The sequence below is a fragment of the Myripristis murdjan genome, chromosome 6, assembly GCF_902150065.1.
Source record: "Myripristis murdjan chromosome 6, fMyrMur1.1, whole genome shotgun sequence".
In the NCBI taxonomy this organism is placed as follows: Eukaryota; Metazoa; Chordata; class Actinopteri; order Holocentriformes; family Holocentridae; genus Myripristis; species Myripristis murdjan.
Genome location: NC_043985.1, coordinates 4077069 through 4101272, shown reverse-complemented (window position 1 = coordinate 4101272; position 24204 = coordinate 4077069). Strand labels below are relative to the sequence as shown.

General features: G+C 40.7%; 2 protein-coding genes across 4 annotated transcripts; one reads left to right on the top strand and one right to left on the bottom strand.

The window, feature by feature from the left end:
* The first annotated feature begins 1685 nt into the window (after window positions 1-1685).
* Window positions 1686-13513, top strand: tph2 (tryptophan hydroxylase 2 (tryptophan 5-monooxygenase)). Of its 2 annotated transcripts, none has more exons than XM_030053740.1 (11): window positions 1686-1832; window positions 4507-4641; window positions 4841-5024; window positions 5691-5791; window positions 6654-6721; window positions 7020-7216; window positions 10677-10812; window positions 11553-11679; window positions 11941-12036; window positions 12131-12264; window positions 12917-13513. In XM_030053740.1, exons 1-11 carry the CDS (start codon window positions 1692-1694, stop codon window positions 13089-13091), a joined length of 1494 nt encoding a protein of 497 aa, XP_029909600.1. In that variant the 5' UTR covers window positions 1686-1691; the 3' UTR covers window positions 13092-13513. The 2 variants fall into 2 exon arrangements, with proteins under 2 accessions (XP_029909600.1, XP_029909601.1); XM_030053741.1 differs by having other exon boundaries at window positions 1722-1880; window positions 4540-4641.
* An 876-nt stretch (window positions 13514-14389) lies between these two features.
* LOC115360795 (uncharacterized) lies at window positions 14390-23995 on the bottom strand. Of its 2 annotated transcripts, none has more exons than XM_030053943.1 (8): window positions 23928-23995; window positions 22744-22831; window positions 21857-22090; window positions 21623-21709; window positions 20794-20898; window positions 17444-17502; window positions 16305-16586; window positions 14390-14761 (listed from the first exon to the last, which is right to left on the bottom strand). In XM_030053943.1, exons 3-8 carry the CDS (start codon window positions 22080-22082, stop codon window positions 14729-14731), a joined length of 792 nt encoding a protein of 263 aa, XP_029909803.1. In that variant the 5' UTR covers window positions 22083-22090; window positions 22744-22831; window positions 23928-23995; the 3' UTR covers window positions 14390-14728. The 2 variants fall into 2 exon arrangements, with proteins under 2 accessions (XP_029909803.1, XP_029909804.1); XM_030053944.1 differs by having other exon boundaries at window positions 22744-22857; window positions 23928-23973.
* Window positions 23996-24204: the final 209 nt, after the last annotated feature.

Below are 24204 nucleotides of genomic sequence, written 5' to 3'. Positions count from 1 at the left end.
ATGTCACTGGGCATCTTCTTCCTCCCAGTTTCCATGGCTCATCACGCCCCTTTAACAACATTATTGTATTATTTTGGACACTCATCAGAAAACGGAGTCACTTTTCTCCCATTCCGCCGTTTTTGTATTTTTTGAATTTTGATGATGTTCTGTCCAAACATGAGATAATGACCCCTGCCCTGACAAACATGAATCAGCTGTCAGTCAGATTCAATAGTGGCTATCTGAAGAACAAAGTATTAACATTTAAAACGATGTAAACGTGTTATTGGTTTTGAAGGTGGTTTACCTTCGCCATGAGGTTATGTGATCACCCCAGTCCATCCATCCATCCATCCATCTGTCAGCAGGAAAACTCAGAAACAACAAGACGGATGCCAGTTGGCCTCCTGAGGTTGTGGCAGTGGGCGGGGCTTAGCACAAACAGGGCGTAGACTCCATGTAACATCACAAAACCTGGAGGTGACGGTTGGTCATAGATCAAGGTGACAAATCATCGTCTTGTTTTTTTTTTTTTTTCCTTTTTTTCTTTTCTAAAATGATACATGGTTCTGATAGTATGGAGGAAGCCCCCCCCTCCACTGTCAATATCACTGTCTAGATTTTGATTATTCTTCTTTGCAACCAATCTACAAAAAATGTGAGATGGTAAGGGTCTAAACCTGCAGAACATGTAGCTGCTTGTTTTTCGGGACAGTACAGTATTTCTCCATAACTTCCCAAATTTTTTGTGACATGTCCAAACTTACAAAGACCTTGAAAAGATCATATTATTTCCAGAAACACTTTCTGATACAGCTACAGATACAGGGTTGGAATCGTAATCAGTTTTATCGTAAGTAAGTAAATAACGTTTGTGAATGGACATGAAAGTTGTAGGCTTTTCGAAGAAGTAATATATATATACAAGTGTAAGTGGTATACACAGTACTTGAGTTGAGGGGGGATGAGGGTGGATGGCTACCCCTGAAATAAAAATGGTCAAAATCATCCCCCCTGTAAAACTGCCATCCTCACTTTTCATCAAGTAAAAAAAATTGACCATCCCCCCTGGATTTTTTTTTACAACTCGACTACTGGGTACACACAAAAACATAATGTTCCCTGTTGGAACCTGATTGAGTGCACTGACTGAAAGCCAGTCAAAAGAAAATAATGATACCAGTAGTAATAAACAGAAGTGCAGCATATATAGGTGTAGAGAATATTGCTCTGGGCTCCTGTGTATAAATTCACAGGTATAAATATATAACTGCTATATAAGCCAGAACAGAAGTTGAATAAACTTGAAAGTTGAAATGAATAAAGTGACTCTGAATGCAGATGCTGGATAGCAGCAGTAGAGTGCTAGTTTGGAATCTAATTTCTTATTTGCAACAAAACCTGTTGTCTTAGCAGTGAAATGATGGCTGTGCTCTGTCTGCTGAGCCTCTTCACTGTAGGGAGGAGACAGAGCTGCACCCTCTGCTTTATATGAGCATCAGTGTCAACACGGGATGGGGGGGTGGGAGGTGGGAGGAACGCGGCACCTCCCCTCTCACTATTTAAACAGCATGGGGCTGCAGCCTGGCTGAGTCTGGCCCACAGCGAGCGTTAACACCCAGGCAGTGTGAGGAGGCAGGCGACCACAGGAGAGGCTGGAGCCCTGGTACTCTTACACCCACTGGTTCCCCATGGCGTCGTCCCATGTGATGAAGGACGCTCCGGAGCCAGTGCCCAGGATGCAGCCAGCCATGATGATGTTCTCCAGCAAGTACTGGGCCAGGCGGGGGCTTTCCCTGGACTCAGCCATGTTCGACCACCAGCAGCAACGCCACACCGGGGGCCAAATGGTGAGCAGCCCCTCCTCTTCCTCCTCCTCCTCCTCCTCTCGGACCTCAGTATCTACTCACTGTTGGTTTTGGTACCTGGGGATTTTCTTGACGTGGTTTTAACCATTCAGATCAGATGTTCAGACCTGGTCCTGACTGAGGACCCACACTGTGTGCCTTTTGTTGTTTTTTAGTTTGTTTATTTATATCCTTTACTTGGCTGATATGACATTGATGGATTTTTTTGGGGAGGGGGAGCAGGTTGCCAGGTGAAGGGGCTGTATGTGTTTAGAAGTACTACTTCCTAGTTGGATTTTGAAAATAACAAAAACGCTGGAAGTGGGTTTTAGACAAAGTCATGGAGGAATGATTTCAAAAACTTTTGAAAGTGCTAAACATTTCATTTCTAAAACTGGGAACAGAAATCAGTTCTAATGATAATAATAACTATTAATATTAGTATTTCTATGGCATTATGCAGGCATGTAACACTTGACAATTAAAGCTGCACTGTGGACAATTGCCAAGAATCATTGAAGTGAAGACCACTGACAACCCATCATTGACCAAATAATAATAATAATAATTATAATAATATAAAATAATTAATATACATGTACAGATTCCTGTGATGATGAGAATCACATAGACTCTCTTTAATTATGTGCTTATTCCACATTTTTGTCTAAATCAACCACTTAAATCAACCGTGTGAAATTTTGCACAGCACACCTTTGAAAGAATAAACAAACACATACAGATAACAGGTAGACATTAGGAGAGTTAAAAGTTGCTGCAAAAAACTATTTGCTTTGTTTGCACAGAACACCAAACATGTTCCTAAATAATAAATCATACAGTAATATAGTGATTAATGTCAGCTGCTAAAAGTGAAGGGAGACACAAGTGTGATGAGAAGGGCGTGGCCGCTGCTGGCAGCCTTGAAGGAAGCTCCTGTCCTCCAGCTGATGTTAAGGGAATAAAAGTCTCTTGTGCACAAATACATGTCTCAGGATACTTAATCTGCATTAGCAACTGGATTTGAATTTGAAGTAATTTCCACAAGTTGAGTTTGGAAGAATCACATTCACTTTTCAAATGGTTGTATCCACTGTCGAATGCTGGTCAGCAGCTGGGGTCTGCTGAGAGTTACTGGTTTCCGATCAAAATCGGTTAGGAAAACAGCCTTTGTTGTGGTGGTCGATAGATCGTCCAACAGCATGATGCATCTTCACATTGTATTCTGCCATTTAAAACTTCATACTGATGCTATAATTCATTAACTCCAAATCTTCATGCTTCTGTCAATTTGATTTGTTTCTCACAAGTTTTAAAGAGAAAGAGCATGTGAGAAACAAAATAGAAAAAAAAAAACACGAAGATTTGAGCGCCACACCATTTCGAATATCGTGAAATGGAAAGTGTGAAATGACTTTCAGAGTGACGTACAGCAGTCAAGGCATGGTGGTCACATTAAAAGTTCATAATTAATCAGCCTGGCACAGCCTCACCCAGATTTGTTTCCCTTGTTCACTTCATGAAACAGAGTGTGGGCTGCTGGGTTCAAACTGTTTGGAAAAGGGGCGACAGTATTTGTAGACAGGCGTTCACAAAAATATGTAGCTGGTGACTGGATCAACCAGCTGTCTACCATGAGCTGTTTAAACATTTAGCTTGACTGGATATGGACTGCAGTCATAAATAAGTTTCAGATATCTACAATTTAATAGAGACTGGTTATAATTCCAGTTCAAAGTATCTTTAATTCCCCTTGATCCAATATATCTGCATTTTCCTTTTCAGATCTTAAAATAAGTCTTCAATCTTAAATGATTAATAATGACATTGTAGATGTATTGAACAAAAATTATGACTAGTCAGCATTTAACTGTAAAAGTGGAAATTAAAAGTGGAATTACAACTAGTCATAATTATATCTACAACTGAATTTTAGATATCTACAAGAGGAAATTCTATGCACATGAGTGGCAAAAGTGACAAAAATTGAAAATGAAAAAATAACATCTCTAATTGCCATTTTGACTAGTCAGAATGACGTTACCTTGGCAATATCTCGAATGAAAGTTCTGACCAGTCACAATGTAATCACAACTCGTCAAAATAATGTTGTTGATATCTGTAATGTCATCTGCGATGCTGGATAGTCAAATTTAGCTATTAATTGTTAAAACAGCTTGAATATGACACAGCATGACAGCGCCAAACCCAAACAAACAGCAGCAGCCGTGAGGGTGACAGCATGCTGCTAATGGCTGATGTCCTGTTGTTTCTGTTTCCTAATTTATTGCACAGTAGCTTCTCTGAACTCCAGAGATCAGGTGGCTGTGCCAGGTGAATAATTACTGCTCAAAATTTCAAACTTTTAAAGGCCATAAATAAAACACCAGCAGTGACATTTCCGTTGAAACTTGGAGAGACTCTCACTGTCACTCATTGGTCTAAGGGATGCCTGCATCATTCTTAGGGAAGAAATGTTTACTTGTTGGCAATTGGAAACACATGTACACTGTCTATTTATGACCTCAAATATGAGTAAATATCCTCTGGCCTCAGAGTTAACTTAGTCTTGACCCTGTTTAGACCTTGTCTGACTTCAAACTCGACTGGACCTGGTCTTGGCCTCGATGGTCTTGGCTGCCGCTCAGTAACATTTGTGTGCTCTGTTTCTGTGCAGTCAAGACGGCCATCTTTCTGTCCCATAAATGAGAAGCCAGACAAAGAGAGTGGCGAGGAGTCTGGCAAGACAGCTGTGGTTTTCTCTCTGAAGAATGAGGTTGGCTGCCTGGTCAAAGCCCTGCGCCTTTTTCAGGTGAGCGATGCTACTTTCAGTGTTTCACTGGTTGCACCATTATTCTTCCATTACTTCCAACTTGTCTTTTCTTATTTCCCTTTTCCTTGACATTGTAACGTTATTTTTCTCTCCTGTCCCTGCTTTCTTTCATTTTCTTTCCTTCCTTACTCCTTCTTACGTCCTTTTCCTTACTTCCACACATCTCATCTCCATGCAGGAGAGGCGAGTCAATCTGAACCATATTGAGTCTCGGATGTCCAAACGCATTGCCAACAAGGTGGAGATCTACGCCGACTGCAGCTGCAGTAAAAAGGAGTTCAATGAGCTACTGCAGCATCTCAAAGATCACGTCAACATCATCTCCTTCAACACGCCTGCGCACGTCTGGTCTGCAGAAGCAGGTACACAATACGGAGGTGCTACATTGCAGGAGGTTGTGATTTGTCTGACATGGCATATAGCACTCTATAAAGAATGTCTCCACTCATGTCAATGCTGCCAATCATTACTGCGTAACTTGACTCTGTGGTGCAGGCAAATGAATATTTCATTACTGGGGAAAAAATGCCAGATTCCAACTATGAGCCCTCTACATGAAGACATGCTACAGAGAAAATGTAGGATATTGATTGGCCTACTGGGGCCTCATACACCACTTCTCTTGCCAACTAAGCAACTTTCTGTCTACATGTCTCAGCCCCTCACATAATGCTTATGTGGGGATTCTCAAACCATTTGGCAGCTAAACTGTACAGCCAATACCAATTTGAGCTACTTGGTAGTCTAATGATTACAGTGCCTCCCAGACACAGCATATCAATACATGCCTATTGGTAAATACTGATATGCCAATAGGCATATGACAGCAGTTGTATGACATCAACTTTTTGGGCAGTCAGTAGCTTCTTTCCTTTGAAAAGCAACACTGCACATACTCAGAACTTTTCATTTTATCACTAAGGAAATGAACTAAACCAGACATTCCTGTTTTCCCTCATTATTTATTGTTTATTTTTGTGTTCTTGGATTTTACAACTGTTTTCAAATTCATCCTGTCTAAATACTAGATGGAGAAGATGTTCCGTGGTTCCCGATGAAAATCTCGGAGTTAGATCAGTGCTCTCACAGAGTGCTGATGTACGGATCAGAACTGGATGCCGATCATCCCGTAAGTTACTGGAAGTTTGATTTCCATGTTCCACTATAAACAGTTTGCTGATGCTCTTATCCGGAGTGACTTACAGTAAGTGTAACTGTAGAAGCACCACAAGAAACCAATAATGAATTGATCAAGGTGGCCAATATTCCTAGAACGATTATGTCTGTAAGTGTGAGGTAAGGCTTATGAACCGGGAATGAGGGCAGATTTTTCAAAGTAGGAATAAAGGGGCCAGTAGAGGAAGAAGAGCAACCGGGAAATGAAGTGTCTCTTGAACATATGAGGTTTTGGATTTTCATGAAAGATAGGGATGCCCTCAAGCAGTCTGTTGCCTCATCTTGTCAGCGTGTGCATGACGTTTAGGTGACGCTCAAATGTCAATCAGCTAGATCTGTTTTTGTTTTCTTTTAATCTTGTCTTCATCCTCGGCAGTAAGCGCTTTCGGCTGTGGTGTTTCTGCTCTTCACTTCCCAGAGATCACCTGTAAATCAAACAGCGGGTCCAGTAATGTGGCGTCTTCTTTTGTTTACGCCAAACTAACGGGAAATATAAAACACATCCCCTCCTGTGTAACAGAGGATATATCACAGTAAAGACCTATGAGACAGCGAGGGTTTAGCAGCAAATGGAAAACCTTTTTGGAATTAGATTTACGTTAAATAGCCAAGGTATTATGGCCACTGGTGATAGAAAGTAGCAAAATGAATATTTATTTACATGAAAATGACTGAGATTATTATTTTAGACTTATGCTCTTTTGCATACAGAGTAGCCTTTCTAACCACTGGATCACACTACCACCTGTTCCTGTAGATAAAACCCCCTGACGCCACTGAACACTGAACTTCTTGATCATGTCTTTTTCTTGCAGGGCTTTAAAGATAACGTTTATCGCCAGCGCAGGAAATACTTTGTAGAAGTGGCTATGAATTATAAATTGTAAGCACCGCTATCTCTCCTTCCTCACTGAATAACATTCATTTTCACCAATGCTGCATGAAAACTGTATTTCTGAAAAGTCAACTGCATCATCAGACTGATGAGCATTTCAATGATGTTGAAATGATCAATGTAGCAAAAACATGAAAAATAAACTTAATAATAATAAATAATAAATAAATAAAATAGTCCCAGAGGTTAGATCAATGTCATTTGTTTTCTGTAAGAATACTAAGATATCAGAATTCATTTGACCACAATATACTGCAGTAAAACCTGTCCTTTTGCTCCACCCCAGTGGGCAGCCCATCCCTCATATCGAGTACACCCCAGAGGAGATCAGGACTTGGGGCGTGGTGTTCAGGGAGCTGACCAAGCTGTACCCCACCCACGCCTGCCGGGAATACCTCAAAAATCTCCCACTCCTAACCAAGCACTGTGGCTACCGGGAGGACAACATTCCACAACTGGAGGACGTCTCCCTGTTCCTGAGAGGTTTCACTTTCACATTGAAGGCATTTAGCTGAAACAAGAAAATAAGCTTCAGTTGGCAGATCACTGGAGAGATCAAGGGTCAGAGGTCACAAGATCTGAGAAAACTATGAATCATATTTCCCTTTGACCCTAGAATCACTATGAATAATAGAGTAGGCTGAGAAAAAGGTAGGAATCTTTTTTTTTTATGATGTAAGAAATCTGTTATCCTTTTCACGCTTAGCCCTTGGCTAACAGTTGTTTCACACTTGCAACATGGAATGTGGGATATCTGCACCCAAAGCCCAATGCTTACTAAACACACTCCTGAGCAGAATTACCCAAACTTTTGAGGGATACCTCCAAAAAGTTGGGGTTATGGTCTGCAGCACAAACAAAAGCAATCGGATGCCCAATCAAACCTGAGATAGATGTGTGAGGCCCTTAAGTATTTGGACGATGACACAATATTCATTATTTTGCCCTTGTACACCACCAACATGGATTTGAAATGGAGTAATCAAGATGTGATTGAAGTGCAGACTTTCAGCTTTAATTTAAGAGGTTGAACAAAAGTATAGCATTAACCATTTAGGAATTACAGCCAGTTTTATACATTGTCACCCCATTTTCAGAGGCTCAAAAGTCATTGGACAAACTATATATAACATACATAACACTAATTATAAGGATTATCTTCAATATTTAGAGGAAAATCCTTTGCAGTGCATGACTGCCTGCAGTCTGGACCCCACAGACAACATCACCAAATTCTGAGTTTCCCCCCTTGAGACACTCAAGCCTTTACTGCAGCTCCTTCAGGTGCTGCTTGTTTGTGGGTCTTTCTGACTTCAGTTTGGTCTCAGCAGGTGAAAAGCAGCTCAGATGGGTTTAGGTCTGGGGACTGAGTTAGCCATTGAAGAATATTCCACTTCTTTGCTTTCAGTAACTCTTGGGTTGCTTTCGCATTATGTTTTGGGTCATTGTCCATCTGCACTGTGAAGCTCTGTCCTATCAGTTTTGTGGCATTTGGCTGAATCTGAGCAGATAGAACAGCCCTATAAACATCAGAATTCGTCCTGCTACTTCCATCAGCAGTCACATCATCAATAAACACTAGTGACCCAGCTCCACTGGCAGCCATACATGCTCATGCCATAACACTGCCTCCACCATGCTGGACAGATGATGTGCTCTGCTTTGGGTCATGAGCTGCTCCTTTCATTCTCCACACTTTTTTCTTCTCATCATTCTGGTGCAAGTTCCTCTTTGTTTCATCTGTCCAAAGAACCTTGTTCCAGAATCAGGCAGGCTTTTTTAGATGTTTTTTGCAAAGTTTAATCTGGCCTTTCTGTTCTTAAGTGACCAGTGGTTTACACTTTGCTGTATACCATCTGTATTTATTTTCTTGCAAACATCTCTTGACTGTAGATTTGGACAGTGATATGCCTTCCTCCTCAAGGGTTTTTCTTTTTTGACTTCCCTAGATGTTGTGAGTGGGTTTTTCTTCACCGGGGAAAGAATTCTTCACTCGTCCACTTTAGATGTCTTCTGTGGTCTTCCAGGCCTTTTGCTGCTGCTGAGCTTACCAGTGCATTACTTCTATTTCAGGATGTACCAAACCGTTGATTTGGCTACTATCTATCTATCATACTTTTTTTTTTCTTTCTTTTTGAGCCTAATGATGGCCTCCTTCACCTGCCCAGACACCTCTTTGGATCACATGTTGAGGGTTCTGATAAACAGCTACCAAATGCAAGTGCAAACAATTGGAAATAATTCCCGACCTTTTATTTTCTTAATTTGTCATGGAATAACAAGGGAAAAGGCCACTCCTGTCCCTGAAACTGCTTTTTAGTCCAGTGTCCAATGACTTTTGAGCCTCTGAAAATGGGGTGACAATGTATAAAACCGTCTGTTTCCTAAATGGTTAATGCCATATTTTAGTTCTACCCCTTAAATTAAGGCTGAAAGTCTGAACTTCAATCACATCTTGATTACTCCATTTCAAATCCACTGTGGTGGTGTACAAGGGCAAAATTATGAATACTGTGTGATTGTCCAAATCCTTATTGACCTAACTGTAGATGGATAGGCTACATATCACAGGATTTTGTGAAATGAGCCCAAACATAAGAAGATTACGTGTTTAACAAATACAGACTGGTAGTCCTGGAGGGGGCGCCACCCCACTATTGTTCTCCAGCATAGATCCTTCACTTCAGCTTAACCCTTCAAATCAAGTCCATATTGTCGCAGCAGTCACATCCCTTGCAAGGAATGGTGGTTAAACAAACAGTGGCCAGCTCACCGTCATTATCCTTAAAAGAGATAAGAAAAACACACTCATCCCTTCAAAAGTCCACACTAACAGGCAGCTCCAAACGTGATTTCTAATTCCACTTGAGGAGGGTTTCAGTCATCACCTGGGGTACACAACCCAGTCCATGCATCCCGATAACTAGTATGAGCACATCAGTAGTAGAGCGAACAAAGTCATTTTCCCTTTTCCTCCAGCGCAGCCACAGCCTCGACTTTCTCCCTCTCTCTCGGCACCATCCAGTGTCCAGTGTCCCCTCTTCCTCCACAACCCTCCTTAAATAGGGAGAGCACAGTTGCCAGGTAGATACAATTGCGTAACCTGCACTTTTGCATTGGGGGTGGAGGAGGGGTGTTGCGTCCCTGTTTGGGACGATCCTCTCCCAGCAGTTTACTAAAGAGAAACCATACCACTGCACCCGGGCGCGACATGCAGCAACAGGCCCAGGTTATGAAAACTAAAACTATGCTTGAAAAAAAAAAAAAATTAAATTTAAATAGTCCATGTCAGTTTGGTCAGCTGTGTGAGCACAGCCAGCATGAGGAGGCCTTGATGTTTATTAAGACTGGGACGTCGACATGACTGGGAGTCAACTGCCTTCACAAAGTGTTGGCTTTGGATTGGAATGCTTATTCTGACAAACACCCCATGTTAGAAGAAAAACAGAAACTAAAACTAGTACTGAAATGAGCAAAAACGAAACTAAAACTAAACATTGTAAATATTAAAAACTAAACTGAAATGAGGAACCCACTTTGGAAACTAACTGAAACTAAGCTGGATTGAAAACAAAAATTAAAAATGAAATAAAAATAAAAAACTAAACACCAAACTGTAATAACTCAGGTCGGAGGCTCCTCTCTGAAATCCAGGTCACTGCAGTAAGGACTTGGCCTTGAGGTGTATCTCCACACCCTTAATTTCCACTGCTCCACATCAAAGTCCAACCACTTCCTGTGTCCACTTGCCTCATCCATCTAAATCTCTCAAGTTGGAGAGACATTTCTTTCATTTTTCATGCACACAAGATGCGATTTTCATTTTAATAAATTTGGCTCATTTCACAAAATGTCATGCGATCAATTTGCACATACACCCATACATGTATAGGATCAAGGAGACACAAGTGTTTTACTGATCTACTTTTCCTCTTTCTTCCAGAGAGGTCTGGTTTCACGGTGCGGCCCGTAGCAGGATACCTGTCTCCCAGGGATTTCCTGGCCGGTTTGGCCTACAGAGTGTTTAACTGCACTCAGTATGTCCGCCACAGCACCGACCCACTCTACACACCTGAACCGTAAGTGCTCTCAAACTCAGCTCGCACTGGAGTTTTGTTTTATTGGATTCATGGGACCATCACGTCAAGGGGATGCAGAATTGTGCTTGATTACATGCAAACACAACAAGTCAGAGAATACAACTTAAGGACAGTTGTGGTGTGACAGGATGTGTAGCTCATTCCCTCACTGCTCTCACTGTTTTTATTACTGTTAATATTTCCTATTTGTGCCTCATCCTGCTTGTTTTTGAAGGTAAATGCGGCCTAAATCTTAGGAGTTTCTCCCTGCAAAGCAAACCACATGACATTTTGAGCCATGACTGAGCTTCCTGTTAATGTAATAATTATTACAGGAAATAAGTTACATAAATGATCAATAACTGGCTTATTCTTTCCTGAATCTTATGGGTTTTCCTATATCTTATGGGTTTTTCCTTATATCTGTACTCCCATAAGCAGCAGTGAGCTGTGCAAACTGATTGATGCTGATATTTTTACAATCGTCTCAGTTCCTGTATGCAGTCTATGTTGTATAATTTTTTGGCTATTTTAATATCCTTTATTTTTCCAGGAAAAAATGATTGTCCACTCATGTTATTTCCAGTTTTCAGCCCTGCTCCACTTCACATTCACACAGCTCCACACATTCACATGAGGAGCTGCCAGTACAGCCACAGTCTTATGCTGCTGACCGCTGAGCTGCTCCCCATCGCAGTTCTTGTTCTTGTTTTCTAATTTATACATTATTTTGGGCACAGTGACACTTGTCATGAGCTGCTGGGCCACGTGCCACTTCTAGCTGATCCAAAGTTTGCCCAGTTCTCCCAGGAAATCGGCCTGGCATCTCTTGGAGCCTCTGATGAGGATGTACAAAAACTGGCAACAGTGAGTGTGACAATACTTTCATGAAACATGATTTTCATTAAAACTCTTTCCCATGGTCTCTGGTCTGACATTATGTTTTAATGTCAGACCAGAGACCATGGGAACTATTTAAGTCTTTTCATAGATGCATGGTGCAGACTTTAAAAAATTAGATTACAGCATTTACTGCAACAGAAGATGGATTTTTTTAAGTCAACATCAACACAATGGTGATCTACTGCACTGACTGTATAATATCTGTGTGTTGTGTGTTTTGAACAGTGCTATTTCTTCACTATTGAGTTCGGCCTATGTAAACAGGACGGTCAGCTCAGAGCTTATGGGGCCGGTTTACTTTCTTCTATCGGGGAACTGAGGGTAAGCAACACACACGTATGCACACACACTATGGTGAACAATATAGTATGGCTACCCGACACCCTGATTCCCCTTCTCTCTTTTCTTCCACTAGCATGCCTTGTCTGATAAGGCCTGCGTGAAGATGTTTGACCCGCGGACGACCTGCCATCAGGAGTGTCTCATCACCACCTTCCAAGAGGTCTACTTTGTCTCTGAGAGCTTTGAGGAGGCCAAGGAGAAGATGCGGTAACAAAAGCACAAATCCATCAGAAAACACAAAGCGTTCTGGACTATCTTCTGCAACATAATGTCACCCTGTGGTTGAGGACAGATTAATATTTACCATTTTGAACACTGCACTACTTCACTAGTTCAATTATTTAATATCTTTGAATATAAGAGAACACTGTCGGTATTAATATTCTGCCAAAGTGCAGCTTTAGATTTTATCCATTCTCTAAAATCTGAACGGCCATGTGCCTTGAAACGACTGCTTTGAATTTTAGAATTGGAATATTTCTGTTTTTAAAATGTACCATCAATTTCTGTACAAATCTGCCTAAAATTCATGCAAGTAAATAGTTGCTATATTTACTCCGTTCACATTATGGCTTGCTGGCCTCCTCTTCCAATTTCTCTAGGGTTTGAAAGAACTTTTTGTGTTTTAATGTGCAATCAATCATTTTGTGAGATAAGATGCCACTGTTTTCGAAGTCTCACCAGTTCATCTGAATATATAGCAATACAGTTGTCTACACAAAGAAAAGAACTGCAGTTCTTGTGTGCAGTCTTCTTTTGTGCTGTGGCCCACCTTCTTCCAAATGATGCTCCTGTGTGAGAAAATTCACAACTCTGGACTTTGCTCTTTATATCTCCTTGATTCTGTCTTTCTTTACAGGGAGTTTGCCAAGACGATAAAGAGACCATTCTCTGTGTATTACAACCCTTACACCCAGAGTATCGACCTCCTCAAAGACACCAGGAGCATCGAGAACGTGGTGCAGGACCTCCGCAGCGACCTCACCACCGTGTGTGACGCCCTGGGCAAGATGAACACTTACCTTGGCATATAAAGTTGGGTGGAGCTGACATGCAATGTCTCGTATTCAGTCGGAGCTCCGAGAGTGGTCTAAAACATTGTTAATGCTTCTGCAGCAGATCTGAGTGGTCATTGCAACTGTGTTCATTCGCTTATCTGAGCTAACGTTACATTCAAACAAGAGGGAAACAGCATTTGTAAATAACACATCAGCAAAGTATTCTAAGATATATATCATGAAAGTGACAAAAATATCTATTTTTCACATGATGAACATGTTGCATAATTTTTGAGCACAGCTAGTTAGTTTTAGCCTGTTCTGACTATTACATGAATGATAAATACAAAAGTTTGGCTTAGAATTCTTTCATTAAAGGTGCTGTGCCTACCATTTTGAACATTACCATATTATTGCTAAAATGATAGTGCTACCTTCAGTTCATTGCTGTAAACAAATAAGAGCATGGCTGAGCTCACTGGTAGTGTCTCTGTTAGTTGTCTGTGGAGTTTTGAGATTACAAACAAGACAAAGATGATCTTGCAACTTCCCCTTTCTTTGACTTTACTGAGATTATTTTGAAGTAATATATCTATTGGCCTTCCACTCCCTCTACTATCTGCTGTTGCCAGAAATTTTAGCTTTCTTTTTACTGGAAGAGCAGCGCCCTCTTCGTTTCGTGCTGTAAGGCAATCCAACAGATTTCCCTCCAAACATGACCCAACGTCACACAACATAAAATGCTATGTAGAGGCCGACAGAGGCTGCCATTCACTGGGCAATGGTCCCATTTGTTTACAGTAATTATAGTAATGCCTCAGAATTAGCATAGTAGTCATTTATTGATGTTACAATGCTACATGTAGCACCTTTAGCTAATCTAGACATACAGAATCCTGGTACTCCTGTTGAAAAGTATGGTTAACTCGTATTGGTAACCTCACGGAAATGGAATTGTGCAAGTAATGGATGACTTACTTTTTCAGCAGGGCTGCTGTGATTTTTCATTCTTTAAATAATGAAAAGTCTATTCAATCTATTGAATCATTTGTGTTGCGTCAGGATAAAGACTCACTATTTTACTATTTTATCTTTTTAATAAAAAACAACCTCAGCGGTTCGCATAGCCTGTCTTGCCACTGTATGATTGACAGAAAACATACAATGATGTGAATGTTTGAAAGTTTGTCAAAAAATTGTGACTTTGACTCTGTACAGTGCACTCCTATGAAAAAGTATATATAAACATGTAAATTATTACACATTAAAAACTATTCAGTGTGGTGGTGTTTGGTGTGAAGCAATATAATATATAATAATAATATAATATTGTGTCGTGTTTCAATTCAGTTCAGTTCAATGTCTTTATTGTCATTGCACAGAGTACAAAGACATTCAGTTTCTTCAGTGGATCACGGAAAACAAAAATCCACCCGAGCTGCCATCTTCCAATGTACACATTAAGGTATAAAAATATCTTTCTCACATCTTTTGACTCTTTGTGCACAACTACACTACCGTACATGACAGACAAAAATACATGATAAAAAAGCAGGATAAAATGGCCATAACATTTACAACATCATGGCTTACATCTCTGAAATGTACTGTGACCTCTTGGGAATCAAAGCTGCGGTCTGTGTACGTATGAAGCAACCACAGCCAGTAGAAGTTCAGTCAATGTCGTCACTTTCAAATGCTTTTTCCTAGAAGGGAAAGAAATATTATTTCAGTCATATTACCGTAATAAAGAGCCAAGGAGTGGCGACGAGATTGCCAAAATTTATATTTCAGGGCCACGATTTACTGATGGTATGAGATGTGTGTGAGGAGATAGACCTCATTTCCTATTTTGATCCATTTCAGTACACAAAATACTTCCCTTATTTTAGTTAATTATGGCCCTTATTTTCATTATTGTAATTAAAATGCATCAACATATATCCACCAGTTAATATTATGTTCTCATGTGCTTGATTTAGCTCCTGCAACACTTTACATTATTAGCTGACCTCATTGCACTAATTCATTTTGTGTAATTAGTTCTGTCGAATAAATTTATATTTTAGTTGGAGCATTTTGATGACATTTAATGGATAGATTGGTTGATTGAGTTTTACTTCAGGTGAAAACCTGATGAGTGACCAAAGCATTACCTACTGACCATGCTGCCACACAAGGAGAAACAAATGACAGACTGTGGCATATTGAGACCTGATGGGCCAGTACAGTCTCCTAAAAATTACACTCCCGTACAACTAAACTGCATTCTTAATTAGGTTTAGAGGGAAACGTATTTTGTCGTGGATTACATTTGAAGAGTTCATTTGCAAAAACAGATAAAAGCCATCCTTAAAATCAATACACCTTTTTCACTGATACTGCTTGGAGTACACACACACATATATACACACACAAACAAAGCATGATTTAGGATAATAAACATTATGCCAGGCTAAATAAACATATAAAAAATAGAAATAAATATAAATTCAAAAAAGTTTGAAAAGATTTAATAAATTCAAATGGAGATATCTGTTTTTGCAAATGAACTCTTCATTTGTTTCAAATGTGTCTTTTATAGCATGTCAGTGTCAAGTGGTTAGGTTTAGGCACAAAAAATGAGTTGGTTTAACATAAGGGAAAAGTTAGGTTTAGGCACCAAAATCACATGGTTAAGGTTAGGCTATGGTTAGGTTTAGGCACAAAAAATGACTCGGTTAAGGTAAAACAAACACCACTGTCACTTGACACGGGACTCGAATTCTGGTCACCTGAGTGAAAGTGGGTTGTTTGAAACATCCACCACCCCATCTGCCGCCTACTGTGGACTTGAAGAGATTACTCTTAAAGTGATATGAGTGTGATATGACACAAATCCACAGCAATATAAGTTCCCCTCAAAACAAAATTGAGAATGCAGTTTAGCTGTATGAGAATGTAATTTTCAGGCAACAGGGTGGGTTGGATGGGTGACACCATCATCTGTAAGTTCTGGTGCTTTGCTCAGCAAGCTCTACAACACCAAGTCTAAGATGGAGTGGGTGCAGGAATACTGGCTCTATGCACTTAACTTTGTGCACTGTTGCTCATCTAAACTCACACAATTTATAGATGACGTGTACATGTGAGACATGTCGTACTCACAAGTTAACATTTCCTTACCAAGAATTCAGTAAACTGAGGCACTTTCCTAGAACCTTTAGGGTACTGCTGCCATCTGCATTCATCTGTATAAAAGTAACTCACCCATCCTCCACGCTGTTGGACCCAGGCAGAGTGATGCATGCGGAGATAGCGCTCTGCGAAGCCCAGGAATCGCCTCCTGGGGATGATGTCCATGGTCGACAGCCTGCTGGTCACTTCGAAGGCCCAGACAATCTTCTGCCTCTCGATCCTGTCCTCACACCTTGCTGCTCCGCTCGCTGGGCCCACGTCTACCATACTCTGCAGGCTGGATATCAGCCTCTCATACAGTGCATAGTTAAAGTTTGTTTGTAGCTGCTGTTGGAACACTTTGTTCTCCTTGATCTGAAATGGAAGCAAAGGTACAAAACGTGCAGTGAGATTATGATAGTAGAGTGAAAACAGGTGGTAGTGATGTAAATAAATGTGTCTTTTGTTATTGTTCTATTACTGCTTGCTATAACACAACAAAACAAAATCTGTAGCACATTTCGTTAAAGGTGCTGTATGTCGTTTTGGGGGATATGTTTTCAAGTCAGCATCGTGGAACAATTCCATGCTATATATGGAAATATAATATAAATCACACTAAGCTATGCTTTGGGAGAAACTGGGTCCCTGGGACACTGAAAAGTTACCATTTTACAGTTGGTGTTTAAAATTGCAGGGCCTGTGGTTTTGTTTACAAATATATTTACTACTCCATGAAGCATCTTCGAATTTTCTGTTTGATTTACAGTGCCTCAGAATTGTTTTTCTTTGAATTTACGATGAAATGAGATACAAAAATCGAAAGATTTGGATTATAGTAGCAGGCTTGGCAAATATAAACAATTATCCCTCTAAAAAATACATAGTGCACCTTTAAAGCTTTCACATGTGCTGCTCTGAACATGCTGTAGTGGTGCACAGGAAGCGATATGTTTTATGATTTTGACAGCAAAAGCATTTGAATTGGGTTACTAGCAGGAGCAGTAAACAGACCAAAAAAAAAAAAAAAGCGCCACCTGCATAAACTCAAATTTCATCAACAGAAAATCTCAGGGAGAAGATGTCACACTCCTGGACACACTGATTAACTGACAGGGAATTTATGGGAAATGTAGTGCAGAAAAACAAACAAACAAACAAACAAAAACATGACGCCTTCAGTGTTTACCACTTCAAATAAACGTACAAATTGTCATTACATATAAACACACCTTCTTGTCCATCACATCTCCAGATTTTTTCAGCAACTCCACCAGTTTCTGAATGATTTCTGTAGCAAAACAAGTGTGATATTATATATAATAATATCATAAAATATATGTCATTGTACATTATGCATGTAACACATACTGAATATAGTTATCTGATGACAGTTTTAAACCTAATTTCTATTTCTGTGTACTGTGCTCATGCTCTACTTTTTTTCACTCTCTTTCTGCACTATATGGTGAGGCCCGGCTGACCTTTTACCATGCGCCTCAGTACAAACAGCACTGTGGTGGAATGCAGCGATTGCCCTTGAAGGGGTAAGAAGTGATCATCATTACTTCCACAAAAACTTGTTCTAGATTCAAGAACAAACCAGTTGAGAGGAAAAGAGCCTCTAAGGATGAAAGGAATGAGGAAAAAAGAAAAGAAATAGCGCTTCATTCCATCAATGAATTTCTGAGAATGAACCATTTGAAGAAGATCCTGCTATTGGACTTTGAGGATGGAGAGAAGATGTTCCTACCCATGCACCAGACTTTGATCAACTGGATGAGCGGCTGGAGGGATCAGACCACAGTATTGCTGAGCTCATGAGAAAGAGGATGTCCATATGACCTAATATGGGCCACTCTGCAGGAAAACAGGAAACAGCTGCTGCAAACATGCACGCTTTCTGTGTGGCTCTACATGATACTTGATCTATACAGATATGCATCTCTGTAAAATACTAGGGCAGGCTGTGGTTGACTTCTGACCCCCAGTAGAAATGTTTGTGCATGCACATTAAAGGAAACCACTAGTTTGGCAGACATTTGTGGGTGCTGGTTTTTTCATAATATATTAGCCAATCAAGATTCTTAGCCCTGCTGCATGAGCGGAGAAACAGCAAAAACTGTGAACATAGAGATAATTATGGAACTGTGTCAGTAAAATGGAAAATGTGATTTCTACTGGCCCTTAGCATACAACAACCAAGATAAATCTGTGGGCGTTGATAAGGCTGCTAATCAGTGGCAATGACACAACAATGACTTTGAGATTTCTGGCTTTCAAAACCTGCTGTCTGGCTCCACTTTGTAACAAGACTTCTCATTCTCAATCATCTAATACAAAAAGAACACCTGTGTGCTGTGCACTGGGCTTACAACCATAACTATCTGCTCCTTTGGAGCAAAAACTGACAGACTGACAATAGATTCAAAAAGAAGAAGAAAGGACGGGGAGGAAGTTCACTGTTGATCACCCAAAACTGTTCTCAGTTTCTGTTTGTGAGCCTGAAAATATGAGTTGTTGTTCCACTGAGTCAGATTTCAGAGAAATGCTTGTTTCTTGTAAAGCCAGGGTTAGAAGTATCCAGAAAAGACTTGAAGGTTTTCTTGAAATGGTTTAGAAGGCTTAGGGAGCCTAGAAGTTATTTTGATGGGCTTCATATGATTATCACATATATGCTAGGCCATGGTTACACTTGTCTTTTCAATGTGACTTTTGCCAGGATGCGAGAAGTGTCAAATCCATACACTTCAACAGGGTCTTGCCTGCATTGGGATCCGATCAGCCAGACCACATGCCAAGGCGGCCTGGCTCGCACTGAGTTTGGATCTCAGTGAGGTGTGGCTAGCATGAGGGCACAATTAAGATGCCATTGTTTATGCACCCATATCCACACAGGAATATATTGAATCACTATGTGGACATGGCGGAGTTCCGATCAGCATCCAACCACAAAAGTTGCACTAAAAAGCCAAGTGTAACCATGGACTTGGATACAATTGGATACAATTTGTACTTTGTGTTTGAGTCACTCTAGTCCATTAGACAGAGAGCCTTGAGGCTATAATGACTTGGGGACGTAAAGTCCAGTGGAGGACTCTTGTTTCTGACTTCCTTAAGGCACATTGCACCACTAAAGTAGGAGGTAGATCCTTGTCATGTTGTCTTAAAACAACAAGGCAAAACTAATATGTTACCTCCCACAAATGATAAAGCCCCTGTCTGGATCAAGAAGTAACAAATATGTTATCTTATTTTGAGCTGTATTTATAGTTCTCCCTTGTGCCAATCAGTGTTTTGACTGTTGGAATTATTTTTCCATTATATTATGTCAATTAGTAGAGGATTTTCTCCAAAGCAGCTTACACTAAGTACATTATGTCAGCAGTCAAACCAACCATATATACAGTCTTCATCAGCTAAGCCCTCACCGGAACAGCACTCATGGATTTTAACACAAAAGTTGTTAGTGGGGAAAGAGGGCCTTGTATGATACATCAATGCAAGTGGGGTGCAGTAAGGACCGGGTGTTCCTGAAGAGATTGGTCTTCAGTCTCCAGTGAAAGTTGGGTAGTAACTCAACTGTCCTGACGGCCAGGGGGAGCTCCCTCACTGTGATGCAAGGAATGAAGAGTTGCAACTCAGAAGAACACAGTCTGAGACCGAGTGGTGATGGAGGGATGAGACAACCTGCAAGATTGGAAGAGTGGATCCTGGCCAGAGATTGCAAATATGGAGGCAAGTACCAGTGTCTTAAATTTGATGTGAGCAGAGATGGGCAGCCAGTGAAGAGAGCAGAAGAAGAGAGTGACATGAGCTAATTTCAGCTGGTTGAACAGCAGATGGGCTGTTGCCTTCTGGATGCACTGCAGAAGTCTGATGGCAGCAGCAGGAAGGCCAGTCAGAAGAGTTTTGCAGTAATCTAGGGTGTGGATGACAAATTCTTGGACCAGGAGTTGTTTTGCTTCTGTTGTAAGGAATGTGTGTATTCTGTGAATGTTACAGAGAGAGAATCTATGGGATGGGTTTGTCATGGCAATGCTGGCAGTGCACAACAGCTGGCTGTCTAGGATTGCTCCAAGGTACCTGACAGTCAGAGAAAACAGCATGGTGTTGCTCTCAACAAAGTTATAAGGATAATGATGGACCAGCACCGATCCGCAGTCCTCACATACAGTACGGTGCAAATATTGGCAATTTTCTTTGTTCACCATTACTTTGCACTGCACACACTGCTGCTGCTGTTACTGTAAAGAAGGGAAATTAATTCATGACCCATGATACAGAAGGAGAAAAAAAATAAACATTTCCTCACCCTAACTGATGGAAAAGAGCCTGATTTGTGCTCTGTTTGTTGGGACATTTCTAATACCGACTTAAAATCCCTTTGATCCCTTTGAGGCAAACATGATTGTTGAGCCTAATGATTATGCCAAATGATCGTGGATAGCTCAAATAATCACTATCACTCGATGTAACAACCCTGACAGGTGCATGAGCTAAATGAATTTGATTTGGTTACTGAAGTCTAGTACTGTCAGACTTCCCTACAGCATAGAGAAACCTGAGAGGGGGAATTCACCGTCTTTGCCGTCCAGTTCATCTCTTGTCAGGGCCTCTTCGAGGACCACCGCTGAGTCTGCAAGATGTATCAGCTTGTCTGCCACTCCGCTCAAAGACGCATCGGCTAGAGACAGGCCAACACACACACACACACGAGAACAGAAACAATCACACACCTCAAGTATTTATCTTTTTTGCTTATTTTAAATGTTACTTCTCCTGTTCTTGTGTCCCTGTCTTTCACTGCACTGCAAAAACTCAAAATCTTACCAAGATTATTTGTCTTATTTCAAGTCAAAAATGTCTTATTCCTAGTCAAAATATCTCATTACACTTAAAATAAGACATGATCACCTCAGAAGTAACTTGTTTTTAGACAATTGTCTCTTGTTTCAAGTGAAAATTTGCTTGAAACAAGTGAAAATTTGCTTGTTTCATTGGCAAAATTTGTTTCTTGTTTCTAGCTAATTTTCACTTATTTCAAGTGAATTTTCACTTTTTCCACTGGCAAATTTTGCCAATGAAACAAGCAAATTTTCACTTGTTTCAAGTGAATTTTCACTTGAAACAAACAAATTGTCTAAAAACAATTTACTTCTGAGGTGATCATGTCTCATTTTAAATGTAATGAGATATTTTGACTAGAAATAAGACATTTTTGACTTGAAATAAGACAAATAATCTTGGTAAGATTTTGCGTTTTTGCAGTGTGTATGAGGCGTACTAAATACAATTTCATTTGATTTGTAGACAGTTTTTTAGAAATGACCTCTTCATAAACCTGGCTTCACCAATCACTGATGGGGTCTTGCACCTAAAAGAAATGGCATCTATCTTAGGAAACTCACCACCTTGCTCCTCTAATGTGTCCACGCAGAGCTGAGTCACATTGATCAGTCCTGCAGCCGAGGCACTTCTTACGCCTGGTTCATCATCTGCACGTCCAATCAATATGCCAGCATGAATGCAAGAATAATATATTAATCTTTTTTTTTCTTGGAGTCTTAAATGCATATATTCTTGTAGCAAATGTAAGGGCGCTTAAAACTGTTAGAATGCCGTTTTGTAGAAGCATCACTAACTTTCAGACGCTGTCCTCATAAAATTCATACGAAATCTATTCCACAGTGAATTCTGGTTCTCATCTGAGGATCTGATTCCTGCGCCTCCACTTTCAAACTGCACAAGGCCACGTAGACACAGATCACTGTCGATGGACGGATGTAACCTCTGCTGTGTCCTCTTGGCACAGTAAGCCTCGAGCAGCCGAAACTCCTCACTCTCCTCCACATCATCCACAGCCGCCATGTCCTCACCTGCCAGAGCACAGGTTAGAATAAGACAGAATAAGCATTAGACAATAAATACAGCTTATTTCTTTCAAAAACACTATGCATTACTGAAAATACATAACTATCGTGTTGCGTGTTTGGCCCTACTTTCTATTCAAAACACTTGAGAGGAGTCAGCTAAGTTAACCTGAACTAACTGGTCACTAACATCACTTCGCTTGCCAGCAAAGGACAGAAACACGGTAGTTATCAGTAATCATTTATGGCTGTCAGAAATTAGTACCTGAAAGCGCATTAAAATAGTTTTAGGGCACCAATAAAATGATGATGTTGCTGCCAAATGAAAGTGGCACATTTCTGGCAAAGCTGCACCAGACTGTACTGTGAGTACCATAGTGTGGAAAAGGCACATTAAAACTCAGTAGACCTGCAGTATATGCCTGCTGATCAGGCCCTGTACCGTTTGTCCTTTTTTTTCATAAGCACAGCACACACACACACACACACACGCACACACACACACACACACACACACACACACACACACAAACACCAACACACAAACTCACACAAACACATATATAGAATGATAGCTGATAAAATTATAATAATAAATTAGCTATTTCAATGCCCTTACACGTCCTTCCTCATTTCAAAGTGAACTTTGCCTTACTTACTGTTTGTGTGATGCCGCTGTAGCTCCTCTCACTGTCAGCTCACCCATAGGCTACAAGAGGATCCGTTGAACTGTGTTACTTCCTCTTCCTTTAAAAAACAGCAACATCAGAAGCCTGTTGTGGGTTATAGTGTGCTGCCACCCAATGGAAGCAAGTTGCATTAAGGTGCATAAGGCAGCGGGACACTGGGCTGGTGGCCTTGTACTCAACCAGGGAGACTTGAGCTAAATGTGATTTTCAATATTACGTCTAGCTGTATGATAAGGTTTACCTTACCATAAACATAATGGTCATGAGAATATGCACGGCCATATTTAACTGCAGTAACCATACAATACATTTTAAATGGATAGGTACAAATACCACTGCTAAATTCTAAGTGATATGGTAAATGGACTATATTTCTATAGCAGTTTTCTAGTCCACCGACCACCCAAAGTGCTTTACAGTGTTTGCTTCAGATTCACACACACAGAGGCTACCGTGCAAGGTGCCAAGCTGTCCATCAGGAGCCGTAAGAGGTTCAGTGTCACTTCACCACACTCTCTGGAGGAGCCAGGGATCAACTAGTTGCCCTCTGACTACAGAACAACCAGTATACCTCCTGAGCCACTGTAATACTATAAATATTTTAGAAATAGCCTTCTGTAGGGGATTTTTTTTCTTTTTTTAACTACAGTTCCTATAGACTGTCAATTTACTTGTTAGGTGGAATTGATTGCACAACTTATCGAAATTTTACTGAATTTATCTCAAAAATTGAATGATTTACTGACTGGTAGGCCTATGCAATAGATACAGACACAGATAATGAATACAAACTTTTAAATTTTAGTAGGCCTATGGGCTATGTAATCAAGACTAATGCACTACTAAACTCGGTCAGAGTTTGTTAATGTCTTGTGTTTACAAGTCTTAGCCCTGCACTCGTGATAACTACAATCCAAAAGAATGCAGATGTCCTGCTTTCGCTTTCAGATAAAGACGGGCTCTGCTGGATACTACAGCAAAGGTTATCTCTAGAGCTGGGCAATTCATTCGTGATTTGTTCATTTCGAACCACTTGTTCCCCGTGCAAAATTTGAATCAAAATAGTTCAAACACATTCATCATGTCTTCATTTCCACTAAAAAGACATATTTTATTTCTTTTGGTCAGACATAAGTTAAGGGGATGTTGTTTACCTTGACAGTTTCGGAGGTAACTTCCTCCTTCCTCAGAAAGCGTCCAACTGGCAGCCAGATCTGCATGTCAGCGGGCTGCTATGTATCAGCAGCCGGTGCGCGCGGTGTCTCGGCCGGCCCACCTGACCTTACAAACCCGGCATGCCGATCGCGCCTCCTGCCGTCCGGTGATGTCTGGAGCAGAGCGTCCCAGGTGTGGGAGAGCATGTAGGCTCCCTCATCCCTGTTGATGCCGCTCTGGCTGTCAGTTGGACCTCCGAAACTGTCAAGGCAAATA